The sequence below is a fragment of the Pelobates fuscus genome, chromosome 5, assembly GCF_036172605.1.
Source record: "Pelobates fuscus isolate aPelFus1 chromosome 5, aPelFus1.pri, whole genome shotgun sequence".
Lineage (NCBI taxonomy): Eukaryota > Metazoa > Chordata > Amphibia > Anura > Pelobatidae > Pelobates > Pelobates fuscus.
This window is the reverse complement of record NC_086321.1, coordinates 274427566-274455011: the sequence shown is the minus strand read 5'-3', so window position 1 is coordinate 274455011 and position 27446 is coordinate 274427566. Positions and strand designations below refer to the sequence as shown.

The 27446-nt window shown below is 43.4% G+C and overlaps 1 protein-coding gene across 1 annotated transcript; it reads left to right on the top strand.

Moving 5' to 3' along the window:
* The first annotated feature begins 496 nt into the window (after positions 1–496).
* Positions 497–23332, top strand: GRHPR (glyoxylate and hydroxypyruvate reductase). The gene is made up of 9 exons (XM_063455327.1): positions 497–614; positions 4604–4734; positions 16391–16463; positions 17727–17843; positions 19049–19137; positions 19396–19500; positions 21008–21143; positions 22578–22708; positions 23081–23332. The coding sequence occupies exons 1-9, from the start codon at positions 529–531 to the stop codon at positions 23200–23202; spliced, it is 990 nt and encodes a 329-aa protein (XP_063311397.1). The 5' UTR covers positions 497–528; the 3' UTR covers positions 23203–23332.
* Positions 23333–27446: the final 4114 nt, after the last annotated feature.

Sequence of the window (27446 nt, the reverse complement as noted above, 5' to 3'; positions counted from 1 at the left end):
TAATTGGCTCAGACCACCATTTCTGATGTCAGCATACATGGACAGTTCACAGGCAAACAGGGGCAGAGTCAGCAATTTAAGACTTGAATACAAGATTTTGCTATATTTATGGAGGCATGAGGGGCCCAGGGGGCGCTTGATGGTGATTTTAACACTATAGGGTAAGGAATACATGTTTGTGTTCCTGACTCTATTGTGCTCCTTCAAGTTAAAATTCTGAAATCACTTAGAATTTTTAAAAATGCAAACTTTAGTGAATAACACTGAGTCTGAGTAATAGGTATGTGGTCTAGTATATAAATTATATTTTTAAATCACTGAATTACACTCATGTGATCATTAAAAAAAAATAAAAAAATACATTTTTATCCAGTAACCTAAAATCACACTATAGAAATCTGGTAAATGAACACTAGATGGTGCTACTGTCTCCCAGATCTGTGGGACTAATCACACTTTTTCTTAACAGTCAGCTCCTCCCCTCCAGCCTGCAGTTCCTTGTCAGCAGGAGAGCAGTAAGGTCAAGTAATGAGAGCAGCAAAGCAGCTGATGAAGGTGTTCGTCACAAGGAGATTGCCCCCAGAAGGGCAGAAACTACTGTCTCAGGTTGACACGTAAGTATTCCTGGTTTTACGTTCCCTGCATTATTTATATACACATGGCGATGAAGCCAATCCTTAAGGAAAGGGTTTGGGCAACATTGGACATTGCTCTCCATTATATCAGTAAGGTTGCCATATACACCATGACTTCCTGGACACTCAGTTAGAACTGGATTTACATGACTAGAACGTGTTGGCATCCCCGCCCTTTACAAACTAATAAAATTAAACCTTAACAGTGTAAATACAATGGAAAATGTTGTATATACTCACACTCACACACACATAAAAAATGTATGTGTGTGCATGTGTAGCAGTACGTATAAATGTTGGAGGGCATGTCTGTGTATGTGTTTTTTTTAACAGTGTGGGTTGCAGCATGTGTAGTAGTGTTCGTGTAGCAGTGGTAATAGTGTAGGTTGTAGCAATATGTGTTAATACAACTTTAAAAATAAATTAAATGAGCTACCCTTTTCCTCTTTATTGCTGGGTAAAACTCACAAAGACGTTAATAACCCGCCAAAAATGTAACTAAAATGTTATAGGAGGAATAAGGAAATGGGATCACCACTTAGATTATATAATCCTATTCCTTATATATTGTGTGCTTAGTCTATTAATTATGTTAATATTTTGAATGTACAGAAATAGATTGTGTCTGCCATAGGAAACAATTTCCAAAAGTTTAGTTAGATATACAGATATATTTAAACTGTATATAGATAAGAGCAAATAACTAATAAAACTTCAACTTGATCCCTGTGGCAGACACAGTCAATATCAGTATATTCTAACAACGTTATTTACTAAAAGAAGAATTGTTGGGAATTCAAAGTGATTTGAAAGGGAGTTTCAAATATAAGGCAAAAGTAGTTGAGCTGGAAGCATAGCTAACTTGGAGAATGTTTCCAGTTCAGCTGCATATTCCTTAACCCTTTAAGGACGCCGGTAGTTCTATGCCGTCCTTAAGGAGCTGGTTCTAACCGCCGGTGGGTGGCATAGAACATCCCCGCCATCCTATGTGCTTACCGGGTCCCCGCTGTTGGTCGCGATCTGGGGACTGTCTGAGAGCCCAGGCAGTACCCATCCGGCAGATTCGGCCCTCACAATCACATGGCCGAATAGCGGGCTGCTGCTCTGCCTTCAGGGGCAGTGGCGTACATACTGGGGTTGCAGGGGTCGCGGCTGTTACCGGGCAGGCTGGCTGGTGGGCATGCGAGGGAGCACTCTCCCCTGAGCACTGTCTGCCCAGCTCGCTCGCGCACCGCACCGATGCCGGAGCCGGAATATGACGTCATATTCCGGCTCCGGCATCAGTACACGGCGCATAAGGGAGCAGAACAGGGTGCGCTATGGGGAGAGTGCTCCCTCGCGTGCCATGAGCACAAGCCGATGCGCACTTGCATGGAGTGAGAATTTCAGAGGCTTCTAAATGAAAAGCCTCCGATAGGCTATTTCCCTGTAAACAGACTGAATCTCTTCTAGGACAAAAGGAGAGGGCTTGCAAAGATTGCAGTTCATTGGGGTTATATCTACTAAACAGTAATTTCTATTTTCTTGCCTATTTGGGCAGTGGAGTGGCCCTTTAAACAGCCACAGTCTGGGCAGGGGAGCTTGCAAAGACTGCATGCAAGAGATCTGCAGGTTATGCAAGCTGTTTTAGATAAACCCCATGAAAAACTGTATAATTAAATGCATGATTGTTTTCATTGGCAGTATATCTACTAAACAGTGATTTTGTTTTTAAAAAAAATCTATTTGGGCAGTAAATGGTATCTTTAAGATGAAAGGATTTGGTGTTTAGAGTATCTCTTTAAGCGTCTTCAACTTACTTTATAGCACTCCCAGCCTGTCATACAATCTGCAGTTCTCTTACCAGTCATTATACCCTGTCCCTCTTCCTCACTTCGCAATCACATTCACACACCTTGTCACCCCTACCTTATTTCTTAGTCACTTACATAAAGAATATACTAACTAATATAATACAGTTCTGGCTTCTACCACCACAATGCTTCACTGTTGGGATAGTATTTTGCAGGAGATGAGTGGTGCCTGGTTTCCTCCAGACAGGGCTGGACTGCGAAAACATTTTTCCCGGGCATTTATTATCGACAGCGGCCCACTGAAAAGGGGGCGGGCCAGGTAGGGTGTGTTTTGTCATCCCCAATGACAAGCACGCCCCATCTCAAAGTGAGCATGTTGGTTCAATGCTCTTCCAGGGCAGACCATGTGCAAAGCTCTGCGGAAGAGCTCTAGCATGAGAAAAAGGCCCTGTATTTGTTCTGCACAGTGCAAGCAAATTTAATTACATGCTTGTGGTGTGTTTGCTTGAAACTTGTCTCAGGGGTTTCCATAAATGGCATACTCACTTACAAGGAATATAGTGTGTATGTCAGAAATGTAGTGTGTGTGTGTGTAGGGGATCTAGTGTGTGTTTAAAGGACCCAGAGTGTGTATAGGAGATCTAGTGAGTGTGTGTGTGTGTAGGGGATACAGTGTATATAGAGATCTAGTGTGTGTGTGTGTGTGTGTGTGTGTGTATCTGTAGATGATCCAGAGTTGGGTAAGGGATCTAGTGTTTGTCTGGAATATAATGTGTTTAGGGGTGCAGTATCTGTATGAGGGGTTCTGTAGTGTGTATATATACATATATATTTGGAAGTTGTGTGTGTGTGTGTGTGTGTGAGTGGTGCAGCGTATTTGGGGGCTGCTGTGTATGTGTGAGATGTGAAGGGTGTAGTGTGTATGTGTGAGGGATATTTGTGTATGTGTGAGGGATATCTGTGTATGTGTGAGGGATATCTGTTTGTGTGTGTTAGGGTGTTGTGTTGTGAGTGGGGTTGCTGTGTGTGTGTGTGTGTGTGTGTATATGTGTGCGCGCTAAGGTGCTCTGTGAGGGTGGTGTGTGTGTATTTGGAGGGATTGTGTTTTGGGGGAGGCAGGTTAATGCCGAGATTTATGTATGTATTTATTTTTTATAATAAAAAAAAAACAGGCATTATATTGCCCCTCCCTTCTTAGCTGTATCCTGGGAGGGGGACCCTGCTGCCATCCATCACCTGGTGGTCCTAGTGGTGAGTGAACTCTAGGCAAGGCTCTGGATCTCGCGAGAGGAACCCAGCGCAGCTGCAAGATAGAGCTCCTTTGGGTTCCTCTCCTGGCTGTCTCCCTCCCCAGCCGGCGGCCACGTTACACTGCATGTGGGCCAGTGAGGGAGATCCTTGATCTCCCCACCGGCCCGTCATGGAACACAGTGGGGCCGGAGCTCGGATCCTGTGATCTCCCGGCCGGCTTTGGCCCATGGCATTTGCCAGGTTTGCCCGATGGCCAGTCCGGCCTGCCTCCAGACATAACATTTTCACTTGAAACCAAAACGTTCAATCTTCATTACATCAGACCAGAGAATCTTGCCTGATTTAGTTCTTTACAAGCTTTGTTTTTGCAAATTCCCAACAGGTCTTTCCCAGCAAAGAAGCTAAATTTTAGGAAAGGCAGATACTTTCTGCCCCCAAAATAATCCAAGTGTCCTATATTCACCGTAACCATAACAATATGTCTTCTGCTACAAGAGAAGCATACATGCTATTGCGCTTTACATTTTTGATTGCTTAATTTTATCAATAAATGTGACTTGCACTAGGGGGCACTGTTTAATGGATGGTTGCGGGCATATTACAAAGCGTATTAAACTATAATTTCAAATAGTCTTCTTTGCATTTATAATTTGGTCACATTTGTCAAGACTTCATGTATATCAGATTACATTTTACAACTTGCTGGAGTGAATTTCACAACTGCCAAGAAAAGGTAGAATATGTCTTTGAAAAATGGCTAAAATGTGTCTCTTCATATCGGAAGAGTGTTTTGTTTTTTATAAACAAAGTGAACCTGCATGTTAGCGCTGGGTTAGGTAGAAAGCAAGGTGATGGTAATGGATTTGTTTAATCCACTCAAAATAATGATTTTAATGTGTTTTGCATTGCTTTTTCCATTTCTAGCTGCAGTGTCCAGCAATGGGATTCAGACGAGCCAATACCAAGGGATGAGCTGATAAAAGGAGTTGTTGGGGCTCATGGGATACTTTGTGTCTTGTCGGACAAGATTGATAGAGAAGTTTTGGATACTGCTGGTATGGAGATCTGCATAATCCAATGGGGCAGATATGTTATGGTATCCTATTTGACTCCATCTATATGATGCCCTTTCTCATTGCTATTATTCACTGCACAGTAAACTCTGTACATGTATTTAAAAGGTTACAGGAAAACTGCAAGCACCATAACTACTACAGTGTGCTCACCCCACTATTGTAAATAGCCAAGAATTGTTTGACTTCTTACCTGGGGTCGGCTGGGCAGACGTTCTCTGTCTGAGATCAGCAGATGCTCTCAGCCAATGAGCTGGTCCTGCACTGAAGTGCTTAATTTAAGAGAGCTAACAGAAGCTCTCTGTTGGATGTAATGGAGGCGGGAAGCAGACCCAAGAAAAGAAGTTAAACCATTCTAAAAAAGGGGGTTGGCATGCCAGGGAACCTCAGTTGTTATGGTGCATGGAGTATTATTTTACTCATACAGGAACAAGACTTGTTGAGGAAACTGCTGAAATTATTTATGGTCTATAGTAAGTGGGATAAAACTACACAAAAAGTGTAGATGTAAATGCACGATGTAAAAAAATTCATATTAGTCTGCATTAAAGTATACCATTAAAGTATACCAGTCAGTGGCAGCAGGTTTGACACTCTCAGGTGGGCCATACCCTTAGTTTCACCCAATGGGTATTGCTGAACAGGGGCACGTTCGGGCACCGCTTCCCTTTAACTATGCAACTGGGCCACGTTCACATTGGCAGCACTGGGAGGAAGTGAGGAGGAGGAAGAGGAGTCAGCCCAGGCAAGGAGTGTTAGTGTGTGTGTATGTGTCAGTGTGTGTATCTGAGTGTGATTATTATTATTATTATTATTATTATTGCCATTTATATAGCGCCAACAGATTCCGTAGCGCTTTACAATATTTTGAGAGGGGGGGGGGATGTAACAATAAATAAGACAATTACAAGAAAACTTACAGGAATAATAGGTTGAAGAGGACCCTGCTCAAATGAGCTTACAGTCTATAGGAGGTGGGGTATTAGAAACATTAGGATAGGAAATATCAAGTAGGAGTGAAGCAGAGCTGGAGGAGAGAGCAAAGCACTATCCCATAGGAGAGCAAGAGACAGGTATGTAAGGGAGAGATTACTCTGGGAGGCCATACGCTTTCCTGAAGAGATGGGATTTAAGGCCCTTCTTAAATGATTGAAGACTAGGGGAGAGTCTGATGGCAGTAGGCAAGTTATTCCATAGGAGAGGAGCCGCCCGTGAGAGGTCCTGCAAGCGTGAGTTGGCCGTACGGGTGCGAGCAGCGGTCAGGAGGTGGTCGCGGGCAGAGCAGAGGGTACGAGGAGGGGCATACCTCTGGATCAGTGAAGAGATATAAGAGGGGCTGGAATTGTTCAGTGCTTTAAATGTATGGGTTAGCACTTTGAATTGACTCCTATAGGATACAGGGAGCCAATGTAAGGACTGGCAGAGGGGCGAGGTGTGAGGACCGACTGGATAGGAAAATCAGTCTAGCTGCAGCATTCATTACGGACTGTAGCGGGGCAGTACGGCTTTTGGGGAGACCAATCAGGAGAGGGTTACAGTAATCCATGCGGGAAATTACTAGAGCATGGACAAGCTCCTTGGTAGCATCTTGCGTAAGAAAGGGGCGGATGCGGGCTATGTTTTTGAGTTGGAACCTACAGGACTTGGCAACAAACTGGATGTGAGACTCAAAGGTGAGACCAGAGTCAAGTATGACGCCAAGACAGCGCGCTTGTAGGGATGGACTCATGTGGATATCACTGACTTGAAGGGAGAGTGAGAGAGGAGGATCAGTATTAGGAGGAGGAAAGACAAGGAGTTCAGTTTTAGAGAGGTTAAGTTTGAGAAAGCGTGACGACATCCAGTCAGAGATGGAAGAGAGGCAAGCAGTGACACGTTGCAGGACGGCCGGGGAGAGGTCTGGTGAGGAGAGGTATATCTGAGTGTCATCAGCGTACAGGTGGTAGTTGAATCCAAAAGAGGCAATAAGTTTTCCAAGAGAGGCAGTATAAAGAGAAAATAGAAGGGGACCAAGGACAGAGCCTTGGGGAACTCCAACCGAGACAGGGCGAGGGGAGGAGGTATCCTTGGAAAAGGAGACACTAAATGAGCGTTGGGAGAGATAGGAGGAAAACCAAGAGAGGACAGAGTCACAGAGACCGAGTGATTGAAGAGTTTGAAGGAGGAGAGCATGATCAACTGTGTCAAAGGCAGCAGAGAGGTCAAGGAGAATTAATATGGAGTAGTGACCTTTGGATTTAGCGGAGATTAGGTCATTAGTCACTTTGATAAGAGCGGTCTCAGTAGAGTGGAGAGGGCGGAAGCCAGACTGAAGAGGGTCAAGGAGAGAGTTGGAATTAAGGAAGTGAGACACACGGGTAAAGACAAGTCTTTCCAAAAGCTTTGATGAGTAAGGGAGCAGGGATATGGGACGATAGTTAGAGGGGGAGGACGGGTCAAGAGATGTTTTTTTCAGGATAGGTATTACAGTGGCATGTTTAAGGTCAGCAGGAACAGTGCCAGAAGAGAGAGAGCAGTTAAAGATGTGTGTTAGGATAGGCACAAGACAATGATTGTATATGTCTGTGTGTGTGTATGTCAGTGTGTTATTGTACGACAGTTGGGATCTACCTTTTGACTACTCTTGCTCTAGAGGGGGGCACAAAAGAATTTCTTGCACCAGGGCAATTTCTATATTAATTCCACCACTGATACCATTTATAGTATACATAGCTTTATTTCAAATTAAAATATTCCGTACAAGCAGGCTGCGTTTACTGATCTTTCAGTTCCTGCAGTCTTCTGATGGCAGGTTTCACTGTGACGGCAGAGGTGGTGTTGTAGGTCCAGGCTCCTCCAGCTACAATTTTCATGCAAGATCCACAGTGCCAGATTCCAACAGCCTTTCTCTTCATTTTGGTCTTTCCACAGAAGTAACATGTGTACTTGGCATGCTGGCTGATTTCAATATTCTTGACCATCTTCCTTAAGGAATATGGTGCTTCCTTAAGGAAGACGGTCAAGAAAATTTAAATCAGCCAGCATTTAAAATTAAAAGTGAGATTTGATTTAGCAAATATATAGTTATGGTTGGTTTTTTTTTTTTTTTTGTAATTCTTTATTTTGCAATGACACAAGACAAGACTTGTACAGTTTGGCGCATGCAAGAGCCCCGCATTTCGTTGGGTTATGGTTACATAGTTTGCTGAAACATTAATACATGAGCCCAAAGAAGGGCAGCTCTTATTTGCGTACCTGCGTCCTGTACCAAGCATCATCGTTTTAGTAACATAAAAAAAAAAAAAAAAAAACACGTAATATTTTGCGATGACACAAAGCATGACATGTGTGGTTTGGCTCACGCAAGAGCCCCATTTTACGTTGGGTTATGGTTACACTGTTAGCTGAAGCATTAATACATGAGCCCAAAGTAGGGCAGCTCTCGTTTGCGTACGTGTGTCCTGTACCAAGTGTCTTCGTTTTAGTAGCATAAGAGACAAAACACATGATAGTTCCAGGTGTCATCGTTTTGTTAACAGAAAAACAACACAAGACAGAAACACGTGATATTCTGCAATGACACAAAGTAAGGCTTGTATGATTTGGCTCATGCAAGAGCCCCATATACCGTTGGGTTATGGTTACACAGCTTGCTGGTGTATTAATACATGAGCCCAAAGTAGGGCAGCTCTCAATTGCGTGCCTGTGTCATGTACCAAGTATCATCGCTTTAGTAACATAAAAATAAAACTAAACAAAATTTGTGAAAACAGAACATAACTTTGTAAAAGACCTGGGCCGGGGTACCGGTATCCTGGACCCGTGGAGGTCGAGTGGGATGGGGGAAGAGGGGAGGGGGGGGAGGGGTGCATCCTGGTCGCCAGTCCGATCATGGCAGTAGATCAGTCTGGTTATGGAGCCTATCTATTTAGGTAGTCTTCCCATAGTTCCCATGTCTTGGCAAAAGCTTTTGTGGAGCCACGTACTCTGGCCGTAAGGTCGTCCATGAGATGGCAGTCTTTGATTTTGGATATAACTGTGGATATTGGGGGAGGGTCTGGCTTTAACCATGTTTGGGCCAGGGCCCTTCTGGCTGCTAGGGTCATTTTGTTGAGCAGGCGTTGGGCCGACATGGGCCAGTCATCTACAGGCCTGGCTAGGATAAAGGTCCAAGGGTTTAATACAATATGTCTGTCTATGACTTGAGAGATCAATGCTTGGATTGCTGTCCAGTAGGGTTTTAGCTTGGGGCAAGTCCACCACATGTGAACATAGGTCCCTTTTTCACCGCAATTGCACCAGCATAGATCATTGGGTGTCTTTTTCATGTGGTAGAGTTGCACCGGGGTGGTGTACCACCGGAGCATTGTTTTATAGGACTGTTCCTGCATTGTCACACATATTGAGGTTTTAGTATTCGCCTCCCATATATCCTGCCAGTCAGTGCCTTCTAAGGTCTCCCCTAAGTCAGATTCCCATCTATCAGTGTAGTGGAGTGTTCCCCATTCTTGGGTGGAGGAGCAGAGGTGGGAGTACAACTGTGAGATCATGCCCTGTTAGTATCGTTCTGCGTGACAGATCCTCTCAAAGAAGGTCTGTTTGGTTTTAGCGGCTCTTTTCACGGTCTCTAGGGTGGCGTAGTGGCGCAGTTGGATATACCGAAAAAAGTCGGCTGGGGTTAGGGTAGTTCTGGTTTGTAGGTCTGCAAAGGGGACTATCGTGTCCCCTATGTATAGGTGAAGGACCCTTTGGAGGCCCGCTCTTTCAAGGCCTTTAACCCCTTAAGGACCAAACTTCTGGAATAAAATGGAATCATGACGTGTCACACACGTCATGTGTCCTTAAGGGGTTAAAGTCCCTGGGTCGCATACCCGGGGTGAAGGCCCTGTTTCTTAATATAGGGGTGAGGGGAGAGGTGGTGGTTGTCAAACCGTATTTTATGGCCGTTTTGTCCCACAAGTGAATGGAGTTAGTGATGGCTGGGCATGTTGTTCTGGGGAGTGCCCTGTCTTCCCTGGGTGTCCAAATGTAGAATTGCGGGAGATCTGATTGCATGAGTGCTGATTCGAGGTCCACCCACCTTCTGGTATCTGGGGGGGTGTGCCACATCGCTATTTGGGATAGTTGGGCTGCTAAGTAGTAGAAGTAGAGGTGGGGGAGTCCCAGGCCTCCTCTCGGCTTGGGGCGGTAAAGTATGTTGCGGGCTACTCTGTGCCTTTTGTTTTGCCATATGAAGCGGTCTATTGTCCGCTCGAGTGGTATTAAGTCCTGTTTAGTGACTGGTATGGGCAGGGCTTGAAATAGGAATAGGATGCGGGGTAGGACATTCATCTTGATCGAGTGGATCCTCCCTATCCACGATATTGGTTTGTCCGTCCATGTTTCCATGTCCTTAATGAGTTTGGCTATGAGCGGTGTATAATTTAGGTTGTATAGCATTGTAGGATCTGCCGGTAGCTTTATACCGAGGTATGTGAGTGCGGTGGTCGATATGCGAATGTGGTACTCTGATGCGATTTGGCGTATGGCCGATTGTGTAAGATGTAAAGGGAGGGCGCTGGATTTCTCCATGTTGACTTTGTATCCCGATAGCTCACTATATGGAGGAGGGGCAGTAGAGCTTGCATGGAGGGGATAGGGTTGGTTAAGGTGAGGAGTACATCGTCCGCGTACCCGGAGACCAGAAATTCCTGGTTTCCTATCGTGGCTCCTGTTATTTCTGGGTGTTCTCTGATTGCTTGGAGGAGGGGTTCGAGGGTGAGCGCAAATAGTAAAGGGGAGAGTGGGCAACCTTGTCGGGTGCCATTGCTTATGTCAAAGTGAGGACTGTGTGCCCCTGTTATCATTATTTGTGCCGTGACGTTTGTATATAGTGCACGAACTGCTGTTATGTACGGAGGGGGGATGTGTAGGTGGTCCAAGAGGGTGAACATGTAGGGCCAGTTCACGCGGTCAAACGCTTTTTCGGCGTCTAAGGAGAGGACTAGGGACGGTGTTTTGGCTGCGGTGAGCGTCCAGATGGTGTCTATGTTTCGTCTGGTGTTTTCGAATAGTTGCCTGTTGGGGATGAACCCTACCTGGTCTGCGTGGATTAAGTGTGTCAGGTGAGGATTGAGCCGTGTGGCCAGTATTTTGGCTAGTATTTTGCTGTCGTGATTTATGAGTGATATTGGTCTATATGCCTCTGGTTGGGTGTGGTCCTTGTCTGGTTTGGGTAGGAGTATGATGTTGGCTTGTGTCATGTCTTTGGTGGGGGCTGCTCCGTTCATGAGGTCCCGAAATAGGGTTTCCATGTGAGGGAGCAGTTCCTCTCTAAAAGTTTTGTAGTAGCTTCCCTCATAGCCGTCTGGGCCCGGGGCTTTATTGCTTTTTAGGGAGGATATGGCTAAGTTAATTTCGTCTATGGTGATCGGTGTTGAGAGTTCTGCAATAGCTGTCGTATGAAGCTTCGGGAGGTTCAGCTTTGTTAGGAAGTTTGAGGTATCCTGATGGGGGCCTACGTCAGCACGGTCCCTGGTTGTGGGCTGGTTGTATAGTGCTTTGTAAAAGGATGTGAATGTTTGCGCTATCTCTGATGGTGAGGTTTGTAGCTTTCCGTCTGGGGTTCGTATGGATGTGATGTGGGAGCGATGTGATCTGGGTCTCAGTGTGCGGGCGAGAAGCGTGTCCATCTTATTAGATTTGTCATAGTATGTCCTTTTGGTCCAGGTCAGTGCGCGGGCTGTTTCGTCCAACAATAGTTGTCTGATGGTCCTGCGAGTGTCTAGCAGGTGTTGCAACGTCTGCGGGTCTGGGTCTGTTTTATGTCGTTGTTCTGCTGTGCGTAGGGTGTCTAGTAATTGTGTAAGTCGTTGGGTTTTTAGTTTCTTTTTGTGTGTCGCAATTTTGATGAGATGGCCGCGAATTACGGCTTTGTGGGCGGCCCACACCGTTGCGATTGGGACATCTGGAGTCAGGTTGTCTGCGAAATATGTATTTATCTGTTGTTTAATGTCGTCTACGACTTGTTGGTCTTTTAAAAGGGAAGTGTTAAGTCTCCAAGTCCATGGTGTGGGACCGCGAAGGTCTGCCAGATATAAGGCAATATCTGCATGGTCTGACCATGCTATGGATCCGATCTCAGTTTTTTGGGTCTTTGCGAATCCGGTGTGGTTGGTGAGGAACAGGTCAATGCGGGAGTAAGTGTCATGGGGAGGTGAGTAGTATGTGTAGTCTTTGCAGCTAGGGTGTTGCGCCCTCCATGCGTCAATGAGTTTGGTTTTCTGGAGGAAGTGGTGTAGGTGTTTGTCTTGTGTACCCATACCGTGGGATCTCAGGAGTCCCGGGCGTGTGCTTCTGTCAATGGCTGGTGCTGGTGTGGCGTTCAGGTCGCCCCCTAAGATTAGGATTCCTGTTGGCAAGGACAAAACCGCGTCTGACAGGTTATTCCAAAATTGTAGCGATGGGCTGTTGGGAGCATATACATTGATTAAGTGGATGGGTTGTGCGTGTATGTGCCCCGTTGCAATGATGAACCTACCCTCTGGGTCTATAGTTGTGTGTGTGAGCTGTATTGGGCACCTTTTGTGGACTAGAATCGCCACTCCATTTCGTTTTTGAAAGGCACGAGCCTCAGCGGCTACCTGGTATATGTGGTCCCTGAGAGAGACCTGTGTAGATCTGGGTAGGTGTGTTTCTTGGATGAATGCGACATCCGGGCTTAGTCTTTTTAATTCCCTAAACAGCGTACGTCTCTTGCGAGGCGCGTTGAGGCCCTTGACGTTGAGAGAGGATATCTTCATGGCCATGTTAGTGGTGTGAAGCTGTCTTCTGGTGTGGTGTTAGTGGCAGGGAAGGGTCTTGGGCTAGATCTGCTCCCACCTCTGCTCCCTTGTTCTGAGCTGGTGTTAATATAGGTGATCGGTAAAAGGTTGTTAGGTCGATGGTTGACCAGGATGCTGGGTATGTGGGGTTGGGATGACCAATCTTGGTATGTGGGTATGGGTAGAGAGGAAGGGGGGAGGAGGAGGGGGTGGGGAGAGTGGGAAGTGAATCGCCTGGTCTTAGTTCTTGCCAGGCTACTGGGGGGTACTTGAGCCCTAATCTCCGGTCGGGATTCTGCCGTCGTGGGGGTTAGGGACATGAACCTCGTCACTAAGGATAAATCCCCGTTACCTTTGGTACTTCATTTGGTCTTGAGTGTAATGCGGCCAGGATCTGCTATGGCCAAGCTCAGGTTAGCAATATTGTGCCGCTTGGGGTGGTTGTTCACGAATCGTGGGTAGGGGGGTAGGGAGGGGGAGATCTTCGTGTCCTAGTCGTGCAGGGTTTAATTTTTTATTTATTTTTTATTATTTTTATTATTTTTATTTTTTTTGGGGGGGGGAATGTGAAGATTGGATAGGACGGGGTAGCAACGAGAGGATCCCATCATGGAACCATATGTCTAAACAGAGCAGATAAGCCGCTATGTCCGCTGAAGAGATGCCGGTTTGGGTGCCAGCGTTCTCGACACTTTTTTTTTTTTTTTTTTTTTTCCCTTACTAAGAAGAGTAATTTTTATTAATGTTGTGTTGTTTATTTAGTTTTTTCCTTTTTTTTTGTTTTTTTTTTATATTATTTTTTTGGGGTTTTTTTTTGTTTTTTTTTGTTTTGGGGGGAGGTGGCGGTGGGGGAGCGGGTCTGCCTGTTACTAGGGTGGGGTGAGTGGGGGAAGGGTCGGTTCATTGAGTGTGAGCGGTGGTCAGCGTGATATAGGTAGAGGCATAGTTTGGTAGCGTAAGCATGCATTAATACAAGGCATATTTGGACAACATATATTTGGTTATATAAAACGTTTGTTCATTCCGCAGAATACTGCGGTCTTGTCCGTGTGGAATTGTTGTAGAAATAAGAGTCCGGGTCTTCGATCTCTTGCCTCTTTGCACTCGGTCATGTTGTCAAGCTAGAGTGTCAGGTCTTTTGTCGTTATGTTGCTATATGATCCGCTAGGTCTTTTGCATGTGTTTTTTTTGTTTTTGTTTTTTACAGTGTTTTTTTTTTTTTTTTTATTTTTTTTTTCCTTTTCCCATTGTCTGAGACATGCAGTCTTAGTATTATATATACTTGTTTCTTTTTTTTTTTTTTTTGTATTTATGGGTGTCCCAAATGTATCGTCAGGATGTTTTGTCTGAGGGTGTATTATAGGTGTTCTCTGTCTGTGGTCGAATATGGAAACGGTAATGTGCCCAGGGCCCACTAGTGAGGTGAGCGTGGGGGTAAGTTACGTCAAGGCAAAACCATGCGGAGTCGTACCAGAATAGTGAAATAGCGTACGAGGCCTTTACCAAAGGCTCGCTCACGCTTAGCCGGGTTAGCGTTGGTAGGGGCACATATGTTTGATGTGCTGTGTGTGCCTAGCGGTTTTATCTAGGTGTGTGATCAGTGGTGTCTGGTATCTGGTGCATCATATAACCTTATACATTACAGTTCCGGTGAGAGGCCAATCAGTCCGGTCCTGATGGGTGACAACATCTTCCTAATCCATCAATCGGGCAGTGAAGGTCCGTCAATGTCCGCTGTGCTGCTGAACTGTGCTGCTGGGCTGTGCTGCTGCGCTGTCCGTTGGTGAGCCCCCCAACTCCCCTCGCACTGAGAGGGTGCTGCGGTGGACCGCTGTGGTATTCGCATGGTGGGTTGGAGTATCAGGGGATTCTGCAGCAGGTGTCTCAAGAAGGATCTCAGGGGAGGCGGGTAGTTGAAGCGTTGGGGCAAGTGTCGATCAGGGCTGCTCTTTCTCTCGTTGCCGGTCGTCTGTGATGTGTGGAGAAGAGTGTCTTGCTGAGTCGCAAAATGTCTATGAGAGAGTCTGCGTGACTGGAGTCCTATGCAGGGGTGGGTGCACGACTAGTTTGGAGGTAAGTCTGAGGTATAGGGAGGGCACAGGATTGCGGGCGGAGAGGTCTTACTCGGCTGCATCATACCAATCTCGAGGTAGTGCTTGCAGGGCCGGGAGCGCAGAGGTTGGTAGAGTGATGTTGTCGGGTGGTATAATACCCAGGCTTCGTAGAAAGGGGGTTGGATTTGCCCCTGGTAGGAGGACGTGGGGTCTGCCCTGTTTGAAAACTTGTAACTTGAAGGGATGACCCCACGCGTACCTCACTGCGTTAGCCCTTAATAGATCTGTGACCGGTCGCCAGTCTCTCCTGCGTTGGAGGGTGAGCGGAGTTAGGTCTTGATAGAAAGCCAGTTCCGCATTGTTGTGTTTCACCGGGATCTCCTGGGCCCGTCGCAGCACCGCTTCCTTCGTTTGGTAATGGAGGAAGCGCACGACGACATCCCTGGGCCTCGTGTTATCCTCTCTTCGAGCGCGTAGGGCCCTATGCGCCCTATCGATGTGCCAGTGCTCGTCCGGGATGTCTGGCAATAGAGGTCGGAGAATTGCGAGGATGGTGGCTGACAGTGGGCCTTCATCTGCTTGTTCGGGGAGGCCACGTATGCGCACATTGTTGCGGCGTGAGCGGTTTGCTAGATCGTCCAGTGCTGCTTCTGAAGCCTCCAACCGTGTGGTAAGACGGTTGATGTGGTCTGTGGCCAAGTTGTCAGCTACCACGGTGGATTTGACCCGTTGCTCTAGTTCAGCGGTCCGGGCTCCTAGTGTGTGGATCTCTGCCATTACCGCTTTAGAGCTGCGTTCGATTTCTCGGGCAAGGAAGGTTTTCATTGCAGCCATCTCGGCTATAATGTGGGCCGTTTCCGATGTTGGGGTATGCTGTAGTTGGTCGGGTTCGCTGTCCGTTGGTGAGGCTGAGGCCCTCGGGCTGGTCCGGCCGCCATCTTGGCGGGTTTGCCGCGAGGCCGCGAAAAGATCTCTCACCGTGGCCATCCCGCCTGGTTGTTTTTTGGTTTGTCTGCGAGGCGTGCGTTTGTCCATGGTGTTTGGGGAGTAGGGTGGGTAAGGTGATGTACCCAAATTCGTGCTGTTTTCTGCCTTTATGAGCTTTCTGTAACGGGGTTAGTGAGGAGCGCTAGACAGATGCGTCCAGCTTGGTTCCCGGTCAAGCCACGCCCCCTGTTTTGTTTTTTTAACCCCTTAAGGACACATGACGTGTGTGACATGTCATGATTCCCTTTTATTCCAGAAGTTTGGTCCTTAAGGGGTTAAATCTGAAAAATATATAGATCCTCTCTTCCCATGTTAATAATTTCTTCTGCATACTTGGCTATGTCAACAGCACAGCATGTATACAGAGGACTGAGTGATAGGTAAGAGCAGGAGAACCCTCCATCAGGCCGTTTTCCTGCTCACTGTGATAACAACAACAATATGCACTGTAGTATTAATATGCGCTAGCCTCACTCTTTACTATAGAAATATTTGAATGGAGTGACAGATGTCAGTCTATTCTGATTCTAATGCACTGCAGTCCTAGAGATTTACAGTAAACAAGATTATAATGGGAGAGGAGAGTTAAACCTCACAGGTGGAGTGGAGGCATCACTCTATGTCTTGAAAGCCAGGATTTTAAACTGAGTTTTTTTAAGACTGCCAGTCCACAGTTTCACACCTACTAGGAAAGGAATTAAGGTCTGGTAGTAACATTCATAGAATTCAAGGGTGCATGGTCATTATGTCACACACTGTTGCGGACATTATGGGGATATTATATTATCTTAATTTCTCGTGTGTTGCTATTGACAGGCCCTAACCTCAAGGTTATCAGCACGCTGTCTGTTGGCTTTGATCATTTGTCTTTGGATGAAATAAAAAAGCGGTATGTATTCTTTATACCTGTCAAATTCATTAAAAGGAAATCCTACTCAAAAGTATAAAAATAATTTTAAGTTGGCCACATCAATTGTTGTTGTTTAATTATATATATATATATATATATATATATATATATATATATATATATATATATATATATATATATATATATGGCTTTTTGCATGTCTTCCATGTAAGTCGAATGGGGGACAGGGAAAACATGTCAGTGTGTGTATTAATGATATTCTAGATATTGCTGAAGCAAAGTTGATCTTTTTGGAGATCATGTAAATACTTTTAACATCAAAGGTGTCCACTGCATTATTAACATTGATTTAAGTAAATTGTAGGAATTTCCATAATGTGGGGTCTAAAATTTTATACAAAAAGTTAAAAAAAAAAAAAAGTCATTGGAATGCACACAGATTCTGAGTATACAAAATATCGAAGAAACAAAGCACTTTTAGTTACCACTTAGAAACAGGATTTAAAGTTGATAAGACCAACATTGAACCCAGCTGAGTGAAACAAGATTATTTACTAAGGTGAAAATTGCAAGTGAAAATCAAACATTAGACCAGAGTAGCTGAAATGGAAGGATAGCTGACTAGAATATTTTCTAGTTTCGCTATTTTGACTTTAAATTTGAAATTCACTTGGAATTCTCACTGAATAAAATATAACCCTTAAAAACTTAAGTTTATGAATAAAACGAGAATTTCTGTGGTACAGAGAGGTTCTGAGAGAGGTTCTGTATGAATTAATAATGCTAAAACCATTTGAACAACCAATACCTGTTAAGTATGTGGTCACATCAGAAATTGTAAAAGTATAAAACAATATTTTGTATGATTCATGATACTAATGATTCTGTAATAGGAGATATTGCTTTATCTATGTAGAAATATGTGGTATTGGGTTCAGGTTTGATCAGCAATTTATATTTTATGTTGTGCCTTCCTTCAATATAACGCTTAACGTTTCTCTCCTCAATTTTTTTTTTTTTTTGTTAATAAGATTTTTATTGGTCACTGTGGTTGTATCAAAACAAGTACTGAGTGACTGTAAGTACACAGCTAAACCAGAATATGACATACAAAGTTTGAAAGCCACGCAGGGCTGAGTGAAACAAATAACATGTTGGTAAATAGGGACTCAAAGTCTCTCTCCTTAACTTATTTTTATTCTTCCCACCACCGTATCCTCTGTATATTCAATGCATGCATCAGAAATACGCATTTGTGACTTGTATTGTATGTTTTTGTAGGGGAATTCGTGTGGGCTACACTCCAGATGTTCTGACTGATGCTACAGCAGAGCTTACTGTAGCATTGCTATTGGCTACCTGTCGTCGTCTGCCAGAAGCTATAGAAGAGGTTAAAAAGTGAGTTATCAGATGTGGAATATATAAAAACTCCTGATTTTTTTTAGTATGTATCAAATAAGCCATACATCTTGAAGCCACTTTGTAACCCACACATCTTCCACATGAGAAGCATTCCCCCCAGTTGAGTTTATGAAATGATCAAGTAAGAGAAATAAGAGCAATGTATATGTTCAGGATTTTCATAAGACAGTGGAACGACTCCAGAATGACATTATGTGCCAAGAAGATGCACATATTCCGGAACAGTAGCTACTTAGACGATTATAAATGATGGTTACATGTAGCTAAGTTGCTGTTTTTGTCGGAGTAAAAACAAAATTGCAGTGGCAAAAACTGTAATGTAGAAGTAAAAAAAGGTAAATTCACAGTCTTGCATGTTTTCGACAACCAGGAACACTGTAATGCATCACTTTGAGACTACTGTCTCATTTAAAAGCTTTAGCTTTGAATAAGACTGTTGCCTCGCTCTGCAGGTTAAAAATAAAGCAGTTAAATATGATCATATCATATTTACCTGCTTCTATCTTATGCTTTTCACGCCCACTCCAGTGTAAGGACTTTTATCTATCCAATCAGTGTCCTATCCCTAGGCATACTGGAAAAGTGCATTGGGCATGCCTCTGCAGTTGGAAGACTTCTTCACCTTGCAACAGCTTGACAGGGTAAGAAGAGAGGGAGTCTAATCCGTGTGATTCATACAGAGCAGGCCCCAGTGTAGGGTTTCTCTCTCTTGCTGCTGAATAATGATGCCCTGTTTCTGTCATTAATGGACCAGCCTGAAACTGAGATGGGTGGGAAATGGTGGGGAGGGGGGAAACCCTTAGATTTTAGGCATGCCCTATAAGTCAATCTACCAAGTTTATAAATGTTTATGATATACTTTTTAAAGTTTTCTTGCTTTATTTTAGTTAGAATATTTGTTTAAGTGTTTGCTCGGTGGTTTAAAAAAATATATTTTTTTAAACCATGTTTAGTTAATTTGGTTTGTTCAGCAAATTATGCTTGTGACGTGCATTTTTTTTCACTTTATGATTATTTGATCAGATATTATCTGTTCACAATGAACGCCCGTAATTTAATAATGATACCCTGATTTTTTTTTAAATAACAGGCTAATGATTAGTGGAAAATGCCCACAAGAATCTCTAGTTCTTCAATAAAGTGCAAATTGAAATTGCTAATGGTTCATTTTGTTTCCTAAGTGGAGGATGGAAATCTTGGACACCAATGTGGATGTGTGGATCAGGCCTTTCTAACAGCACTGTAGGAGTCGTTGGTTTGGGCAGAATTGGTAAATACTTACGGTTCATATTTTCATGGGTTGATCAGTACTAGCAGAAACTGGGTACAGTTTGGCAACCAATAAACTCATTTGGTAAATGAATACTCACATTGCCACACTTGCGATGTGGTAATGCTAATATATCACATATTTGTATGGACGGTTGCAGTGTTTGCAGTACCTTTATAAATGCATTTCTTTCTAAAAAAATCTGCATTTTAGATTTGTTTTATAATTTGTTTTTTTTAAATACTTTTCATTCTTCAGGACTGGCTGTAGCACGTCGCCTTGTCCCATTTGGTGTTAAAAAAATTCTATACACAGGACGCCAACCCAGACCTGAAAGTGCCAAGGAAATAGACGCTGAATATGGTAAATATAATACTTTAATACGTTTAGCAAAATAATAAGAGGGGGGAATGAAAATTCAAAGTTCCAATTAAAGGCTAAAAGAGAAATATAGATGACTTGGAGAATCTTTCCCATTCAGTTATTTTGGACCTAAAATTTAAATTCACTTCCTGACAAGTCTTACTTCAGTGAATAACTCTGCAAGATAAAGATAAGCATTAATCAGAACAAAGATAATAACATATCAGAGGTCATGAAGGTTACATGAAGGCTGCACATGCTGCTACCCTATCCATTTTCTATGATCATGTAACAGGAGGAGCTTTGTCAGATTTTAAATTTTGTAGGCCTGATTAGAACATTGGCGTTTTACTTTTGACCCCCACCTGGTTCTTTTTCTTCACTTAATCTGTAAAACAGTTAGCTAATTTTCAGTCTAGAGCAGTGGTTTGCAACATGTGAGGCTGTCTACCCAAATGGGCCAGATTGGGAGATTAGAGCTTCTTAGATTCTTCCCAGCCAGCGTAGGGTTTCTAACAAAAAAAAAGTTAGAATAAGTCACCCTACACAACACCACAGACATTACACATACAACACCACAGATAGTTCCTACCACACACCCAATACTACAAGCAACCCACATGCACACAGTTAACATCACAGATAGCACACACAAAACCTTAGACCGTGCCACAAACAGCCCACATACACACACAACATCACAGACAATCGCCACTGCACACATATAATGCAAGCAACTCACATACACACACTTATCAGATACTGCACACAAAAACAAAACATATGCTTCACAGGTAGCTCACACAAATACAATTACCTGACACAGTCCACATACATGCACAATATCCCTACAAGACAGCCATGCATACATAACACAATAGGTAGCCTACACACACAATACCACCAATAAACCACACATATACAATTCGACAAATGGCTCGCACCACACATACACATGCACACAATATTACACACGGTCAACATTCACACACAAAACACTGCAAGCCAATCCCTCCACACACGCAATACCACCAACATTAATGCAATATGCAACGCAACGCAACTCCGCCTATATATACACTTGAATAACACTTCAGACTTAACACACAAAATACATACAGCCCACACACAAACACACATATACAATCTCACAGTCATCTGCTGAACCCATACATAACACAAACTGAATTCCTCAATTTAATTTAAAAGTTTCACTATGGCACAGCGCCACCGAAACATTGCCTACCCCTCGTCTAGAGTCCTGTTTGGTTAGCTGTAACACCATTATATTAGCATACAACATTCTGAGTTCTGATTGAAAAACTAAATATGCAAATGGTAATAAGTGTTTATCCAGCATTGGGTTACATAGGTGATGGGGACTATTAGGAACAAAAGTCTGATGCCATACCATATCTATACTCAGAATCCAATGATCACTAATGCCCTCTCATATTCTCCTGATGTAAATGTGTCAAATAAATAGATTTTCCACTTTAATTTTTAGTGTCTTGTGAGAAGCTTGCAGAGGAATCAGACTTTGTCATTGTGACTTGCTCTCTAACACCTGAAACTGACGGGCTCTGCAACAAAGCTTTCTTTCAAAGAATGAAGAAGACCTCTATTTTCATTAACACAAGTCGGTAAGCATGTGATCACACCTATCACTGAAGCACTCTATAATGTAAAAATATACACCCTGATATGTAAAATCAGCCTGCCTTTTTTATGGAAGGATTAGATCTGTTTTACAGTCATGTTGCTTGTCAGGGGAAACTTGTATCAGACTGGCATGTTTTCATAACACCGCTTTTTCCTGCACTGTGAAGCTCTGTTGGGTACTTGTGGCTTTGTGTATACGGCATTGTGGCATTGGTTACATTTACAGAGATTAAAGTGTATTTGCACATGTTGTATGCTCAGTAACATAGCTTTCACTGTTGAATAAGATTACTGCTGAGGTTATCAAAACCAATAACTCAGTGACTAGTCCTCACCTTCTGTGTGACTCTGCAGGATTTCGATTTGTACAAAATGGTAATTTTATGGATATAGTGAAACTTGCAGGTTTTGGGGGGTTTGGGGTTTGTTTTTGTTTTTCTCGGCAGTTGAGTCATATTCAATTATTGTAATAAGGAATTTCAGATGAATAATTATCTGAAACGTAAAGAAACATTCCCAGCCCATAACAGCTTAAACGTATTTAAGTTGCTATAGGGGTAGGAGATCAGGCACCTTATTACCTTTAGGAGTTAAACCATTAAATCAGCAGCCACCTAGCTGTTTATTCCTGGTACTGCACATGAGGAAAGAATGGAAGCTGGGAGATGGAGCACTGGACAGTTTAGCCACAGTTTTGGGTTTAAATCTGTGCCATATGGTGCCTGGATACTCCTGCCCGCATAACAATTTAAATAAACTTAAATTGTTATGCAATTGGAGTGTTTCTTCAATTACAAGCACTTAACACTTTCTTAACACAGTTCATAATGGGCAGTTAATGGAACACTTTAACATTACGAATAAAAATGTCTATTGCTCATAACACTATTGTGCCCTGTTAAAAGCAATGGGCCCGGAAACTTTGAACAGAAACATTTCAAACAAAAACATTTTACAGAAACATTGTAAAACCAGGTAAACTGTTTAACTTTAAGTTTAGTGGTTCAAGGAGGCAGATCACAGAGCCCAAGGTTTGGTAAAGAAAGCTTTCAATACTCATTAAGAAAACTATGGTCCAGTGGGAATAAGGGAATGTCCTGTGATTGTTGTAAATGAGTAGATGCTTTCTACCATTAATAAGCTTTGAAAAATCTGTAGGTAGATGCAGCCAAAGAAAATACGACATTTCTTGTGAACGTTCATTCTATTGAGAATTCTACAGTTGTTTGAATACAAAATCGACAGTACCGATAACATCCATCTGACTTGCTGTCTTACACAAACTACTGGGTAGCAAATGGGTAAAATGCTGAAACATCAACATAATGGATATAAAACTTAATATAAAACATGAACAAAAATTTTGGTTTGTAATATTTACATTTGAGTTACCTATCTTTTATCCTCTTTACCAGAGGTTCTGTAGTAAACCAAGAAGATCTTTATGATGCCTTGACAAGTGGGCAGATTGCGGCTGCTGGCCTGGATGTTACAACTCCTGAACCTATTCCGACAGACCATCCCCTACTCAGCCTGAAAAACTGTGGTACGTTTTATTTTATTTATGTTTAAATATGTTCATGGATTTTTGTCTTTCAAAGTGGTGGTTGGCAATATCCAACAAGCAGCTGTCTAAACCTGTCTGTAATCGAAGCAGTGAATTTGAAGGAACAGGTGGACCAACATCTTATGTATAAGGAAAGGGAAGAGCTTTTGGTTGTGTGATCTGGGGAGATAAGCTCGTAGAGCCCAGACTGTACTTGGATTTAATGTAGAAAATTTACTCTATTTCCTTCTGATAAGGTAAGCATAGACCAAGAGAGTGGACAATGCTTCCTGTACAGTCATTGCAATGTTGGTTTAGAAAGGACTGGATGCACTCATTCACACAAAGTAACTGTTTTTCTGTTCACCACAGTGATTTTACCTCATATTGGAAGTGCCACTTACGAAACAAGAAACGCAATGTCCGTCCTGACTGTAAATAATCTGCTTAAAGGCCTAGCCGGAGAGCCAATGCCCTGCGAAGTAAAACTGTAACTATGCCATCTGGACATAAACCATCATCCATAGAGAAGGATTTTTTGCAAGACATGCTCCATCTCTTGTCCTGCACAATGAAACAGGTGTTAACATGTGAAATAAATCGTTTTTCTTATTCTTTTGACAACTTGATGTTATAGTGTGTGTTCTTGAAGTTTAGTGTTGTCTAACACATCAGGGAGTTTGGCAATATATTATCTAAATGTCGAGGATTCCAGCCTTTTTTAAACCCATACAACTTTTCAGACATGAAGGATGTATAGCAAGCCGTTCACACACGTTCCAGTTGAAGAGCAGTGCTCTAGAATGATGCATACCACTTCTGTTTTGTCAGTGTGTTTCCTCCCTGACCTTGGATATTATATATTTTCAGTAATGGTGAAGGTTTATCAAGTATAGAGCAGCACACAATCTGGAAACAATGGAAAGATCTGCTTTGTGCAAACATCACTGAAGATAAATTGAGGCGAGCAGATTTAGGGAAGTAGGCCACTCACTTTACACGTGTGGCAAATGAGCAAAACAAGTCAACAAAGTTCAGCTGTAAAGTTAGGATTCAGAAAGATTTTGGCTAAGTGAACATTGGTTCATTGTAAATCACGTATCCAAGTTGGCTTCCCATTATCATAGACAATAATGCTTTTATAAAAAGAGTAATACTATTTTGGTGTATTGGGTGCTGTTAAACCTTAAAGGAACACTATAGGGTCAGGAACACAAACATTTATTCCTGACCCTATAGTGTTGAAACCACCATCTAACCTCCCTGGCCCCCTCATTCCTCCCTAAAATAGTAAACTCTTACTTGTATTCAATCCTGGAGCTGCTTGCTTTGTCCCTGTTTCCTTTTGACCTTCCCCTGCTGACATGATCAGAAGTGGTGGCCTGATCCAATCACAATGCTTACCCTTAGGGTTGACTGAGACTGAGAAGGAGGCAGATCATGGGCAGAGCTAGCACAAGCCAATCAGCATCTCCTCATAGAGATGAATTGAATCCATGCATCTCTATAAGGAAAGTTCAGTGTCTTGCGTGCAGAGGAAGGAGATACTGATATGTTGTGATGCATTTTAGGCAGCAATGACCCAGGAAGGATATCTAGCAGCCATCTAAGGAGTGGCAAGTTGTCAGGATCGAGACAGGGATCCAATATGCAGAATGCAAAGGTAAAGAAGAATGTATACCGGCCTTAGAATGGCCGGACTAACATCTGAAAGAACAAAGAATGGTCAGAGACAAGCCGAGGTCGAGGGAGCCAGAAGACAGGTAAGCGAATAACCAGCCGAGTCAAAGGGAAGGAGATAACAGAATAATCTCAATCAGAGCCAAGTCAAATACCAAGAAATCAAATCAGAGTAAGCACTATAGGAACAGACAAGCTAGAACCACGACAGGGCAATGATTCATTGCAAGTGAGTACTTTTTATATGTTGGCTCTTTAATTGATGACCACGCCCCCCAAACTTTCTAATTCTGAGGTTTCGGCGGGCCTTGACGTCATGACGTCGGCGCCGCATCATAAAAAGGGGTGGAGTTACCGCAGCCGGCGTCAGAACGGCCGAGAAGAGCGGAGGGAATAGAAGAATTGTCCCCAACTTGAAGAAGATGTCCCACATGCTGGATTCCTGCCAAAGCAGAAACAACAGCTACCCTGACCACCTACTATTCCTCTACTCCCTGCTGTAGCTATAATCACTTAGGCTCAGCTGTTGGGAAAGGAATAGAAGACCGCAGTACCATAACCACTGCAGGTCTTAACAGACACGCAAGGGGGTTAGCAGTACGATATGGTCTAAGGAGGCTATAGAAGCCTTTGAAACTCTCAAACAGCGGTTTGCCTCCGCCAACATATTGATACATCCTGACACCAGTAAACCTTTCATACTGGACGTTGATGCATCAGAGACAGGGGTAGGGGCAGTTACCATTGTTACTCCATTTCATCCTTGTGGTTACTTCTCTAGAAAGTTGTTTCCTGCCAAGCGTAATTATGATATTGGCAATAAGGAATTGTTGGCCATTATTCTAGCTCTCAAGGAGTGGTGACATCTTTTAGAGGGTTCCAAGGACCCCCTTTGATGATTACTGATCACAAAAACCTGGCTTACATAGGAGATGCTAAACAATTGTCTTCTAGACAAGCTAGGTGGTCTCTGTTCCTTTCTCTCTATAATTTTCTCATTACTTATAGACCTGGTTCTAAAAATGTAAAGGCCGACGCCTTATCCAGACAGTTTGATACTGAGTCTATACAAGAGCAAGAAAAGTCCCATATCATTCCCCCTGAATGTATCATTGCTTCCACTATCCTTTCATTGTCCTCTCCACTGCTTGGCTCCATCATGGAGGCTCAGTCTCAGGTGCCCTGCGGTAAACCTCATGACAAATTGTTCGTTCCATTAGGGGAAAGGGTTAATATCATGAAGGTGTTTCACGACAATGTGTCTGCTGGGCACCCAGGTTTTAATAAATCCACTTCTGCTATCATGAGGTCATTCTGGTGGGATTCCCTCAGGAAGGATGTTATGGAGTATGTGCAGGCTTGTTCTGTTTGTGCGGTTTCCAAAGTACCTCATAAACTCCCTTGTGGCTTGTTACAACCTCTTCCCGTTCCTGAGGTCCCATGGTCCCACTTGTCTATGGATTTCATTGTAGAACTTCCTAGTTCTAATGGTTATACCACTATTCTCATGGTTGTTGACCGATTTCTAAAATGGCTCACTTCATCCCTCTCAAGGCCTGGTACTGATCTTAATACGTGAGATTGTCCATCTGCATGGCATTCCTCACAATATTGTATCTGATAGAGGTTCTCAGTTTGTATCCCGGTTTTGGAGGGCTTTCAATAAGCAATTGGGGATTGAATTGTCTTTTTCATCCTCTTACCACCCCCAAACGAATGGTACAGCTGAGAGGGCTAACCAGTCTTTGGAGTTCTACTTGCGTTGTTTCGTTAATAGCACTCAAGACAATTGGTCCGAATTATTACCATGGGCCGAGTTTGCTAGGAACAATGCTGACCATGACTCCTCTGGGCATAGTCCATTTTTTGATAATAATGGCCGGCATCCTACTGTCCTACCTTCTGTTTTTTCTGATACGGCTATTCCTGCTTTGGATGACCGTCTGGTTTCCATCCGTGATACCTGGGTTAAAGTTCAATCTTCTCTAGGTACTGCAAATGACCGTTTCAAGCATTATGCTGATACATGTCGAGGTGCCAACCCTGTTTACCAAGTGGGTGAGAGGGTTTGGTTATCTTCTCGTAATATCAGGCTCAAAGTCCCTAGCATGAAATTTGCTCCTAGGTTCCTTGGACCTTTTTGTGTCCTTCGTAGGATCAATCCTGTTGCGTATTCTCTGGCCCTTCCGGCCTCCTTGAAAATTCCTAATACCTTTCATGGGTCCTTGCTCAAACCTCTTGTTTGCAATAAATATACTGTCCCAAGTGTCCCTCCTCCTCCCTTAGTTGTTTCTGGACAGGAAGAGTATGAGGTCTCCTCCATAATTGATTGCAGGTTTTCTCGGGGACACTTTACAGTACTTGGTGTATTGGAAAGGATATGGACCAGCCGATCGTTCTTGGGTTCCGGCATCTGATATACATGATGGCCACAAGATTCGCTATTTTCACGCCAAATTTCCTCTCAAGCCTGGTCTTGCCCGCACGGTGGGCGTTCTTCAGGTGGGGGATAATGTCACGTATTCATCCGCTTATAAAAATGTGGTTAATGGCATTTACTGTTCACACAGGAAAAGTTGTGCAGAGCAGCAACCAAATCCACAGAAGGGTTAATGCTGAGCAGCAATTATGCAAATGGAAACCTGGTAACTGCCTTTGGGGTCAAAGGCCAGTTACAGCCTATCAGATCTAGAAGAGGGGTATTGAGGCCCAGTTCTCATCCTGCTCAGTGCCATGTGGTGGTTTCCCTTGTGGTTGTCTGAGAACGCGTTATTGATTCTGGTAATTCTGGTTATTTGACTTTGGCATTGTTTTTGCCTTGTTTTCTGGCATCCCTGACTCCTGGCTTTTCCTTATCGTTGTCTCTTTCTGTATCCCTTGACCTCGGCTATTCCTGACTATTCTTTGGTACGTTAGTCCGGCCATTCTAAGGTCCGGTATACGTTACCTATCAGTCCACTGTGTTACACAATTCTATGTGCTGGATCATTCTGTAATCCTGACAGGTGGGCATGATGAAACAACATGCCCCCCATCTGGCTCCACGTCCTACCAGTGG

What these genes read in the sequence shown, in the direction of transcription:
- GRHPR (XM_063455327.1), top strand. Translation starts at nt 529, where the DNA reads ATGAGAGCAGCAAAGCAGCTGATGAAGGTGTTCGTCACAAGGAGATTG. An exon ending in TTGGATGAAATAAAAAAGCG is followed by an intron (nt 16,464 to 17,726) that starts GTATGTATTCTT and finishes ATGTTTTTGTAG; the next exon opens with GGGAATTCGTGTGGGCTACA. An exon ending in ACTCAGCCTGAAAAACTGTG is followed by an intron (nt 22,709 to 23,080) that starts GTACGTTTTATT and finishes TGTTCACCACAG; the next exon opens with TGATTTTACCTCATATTGGA.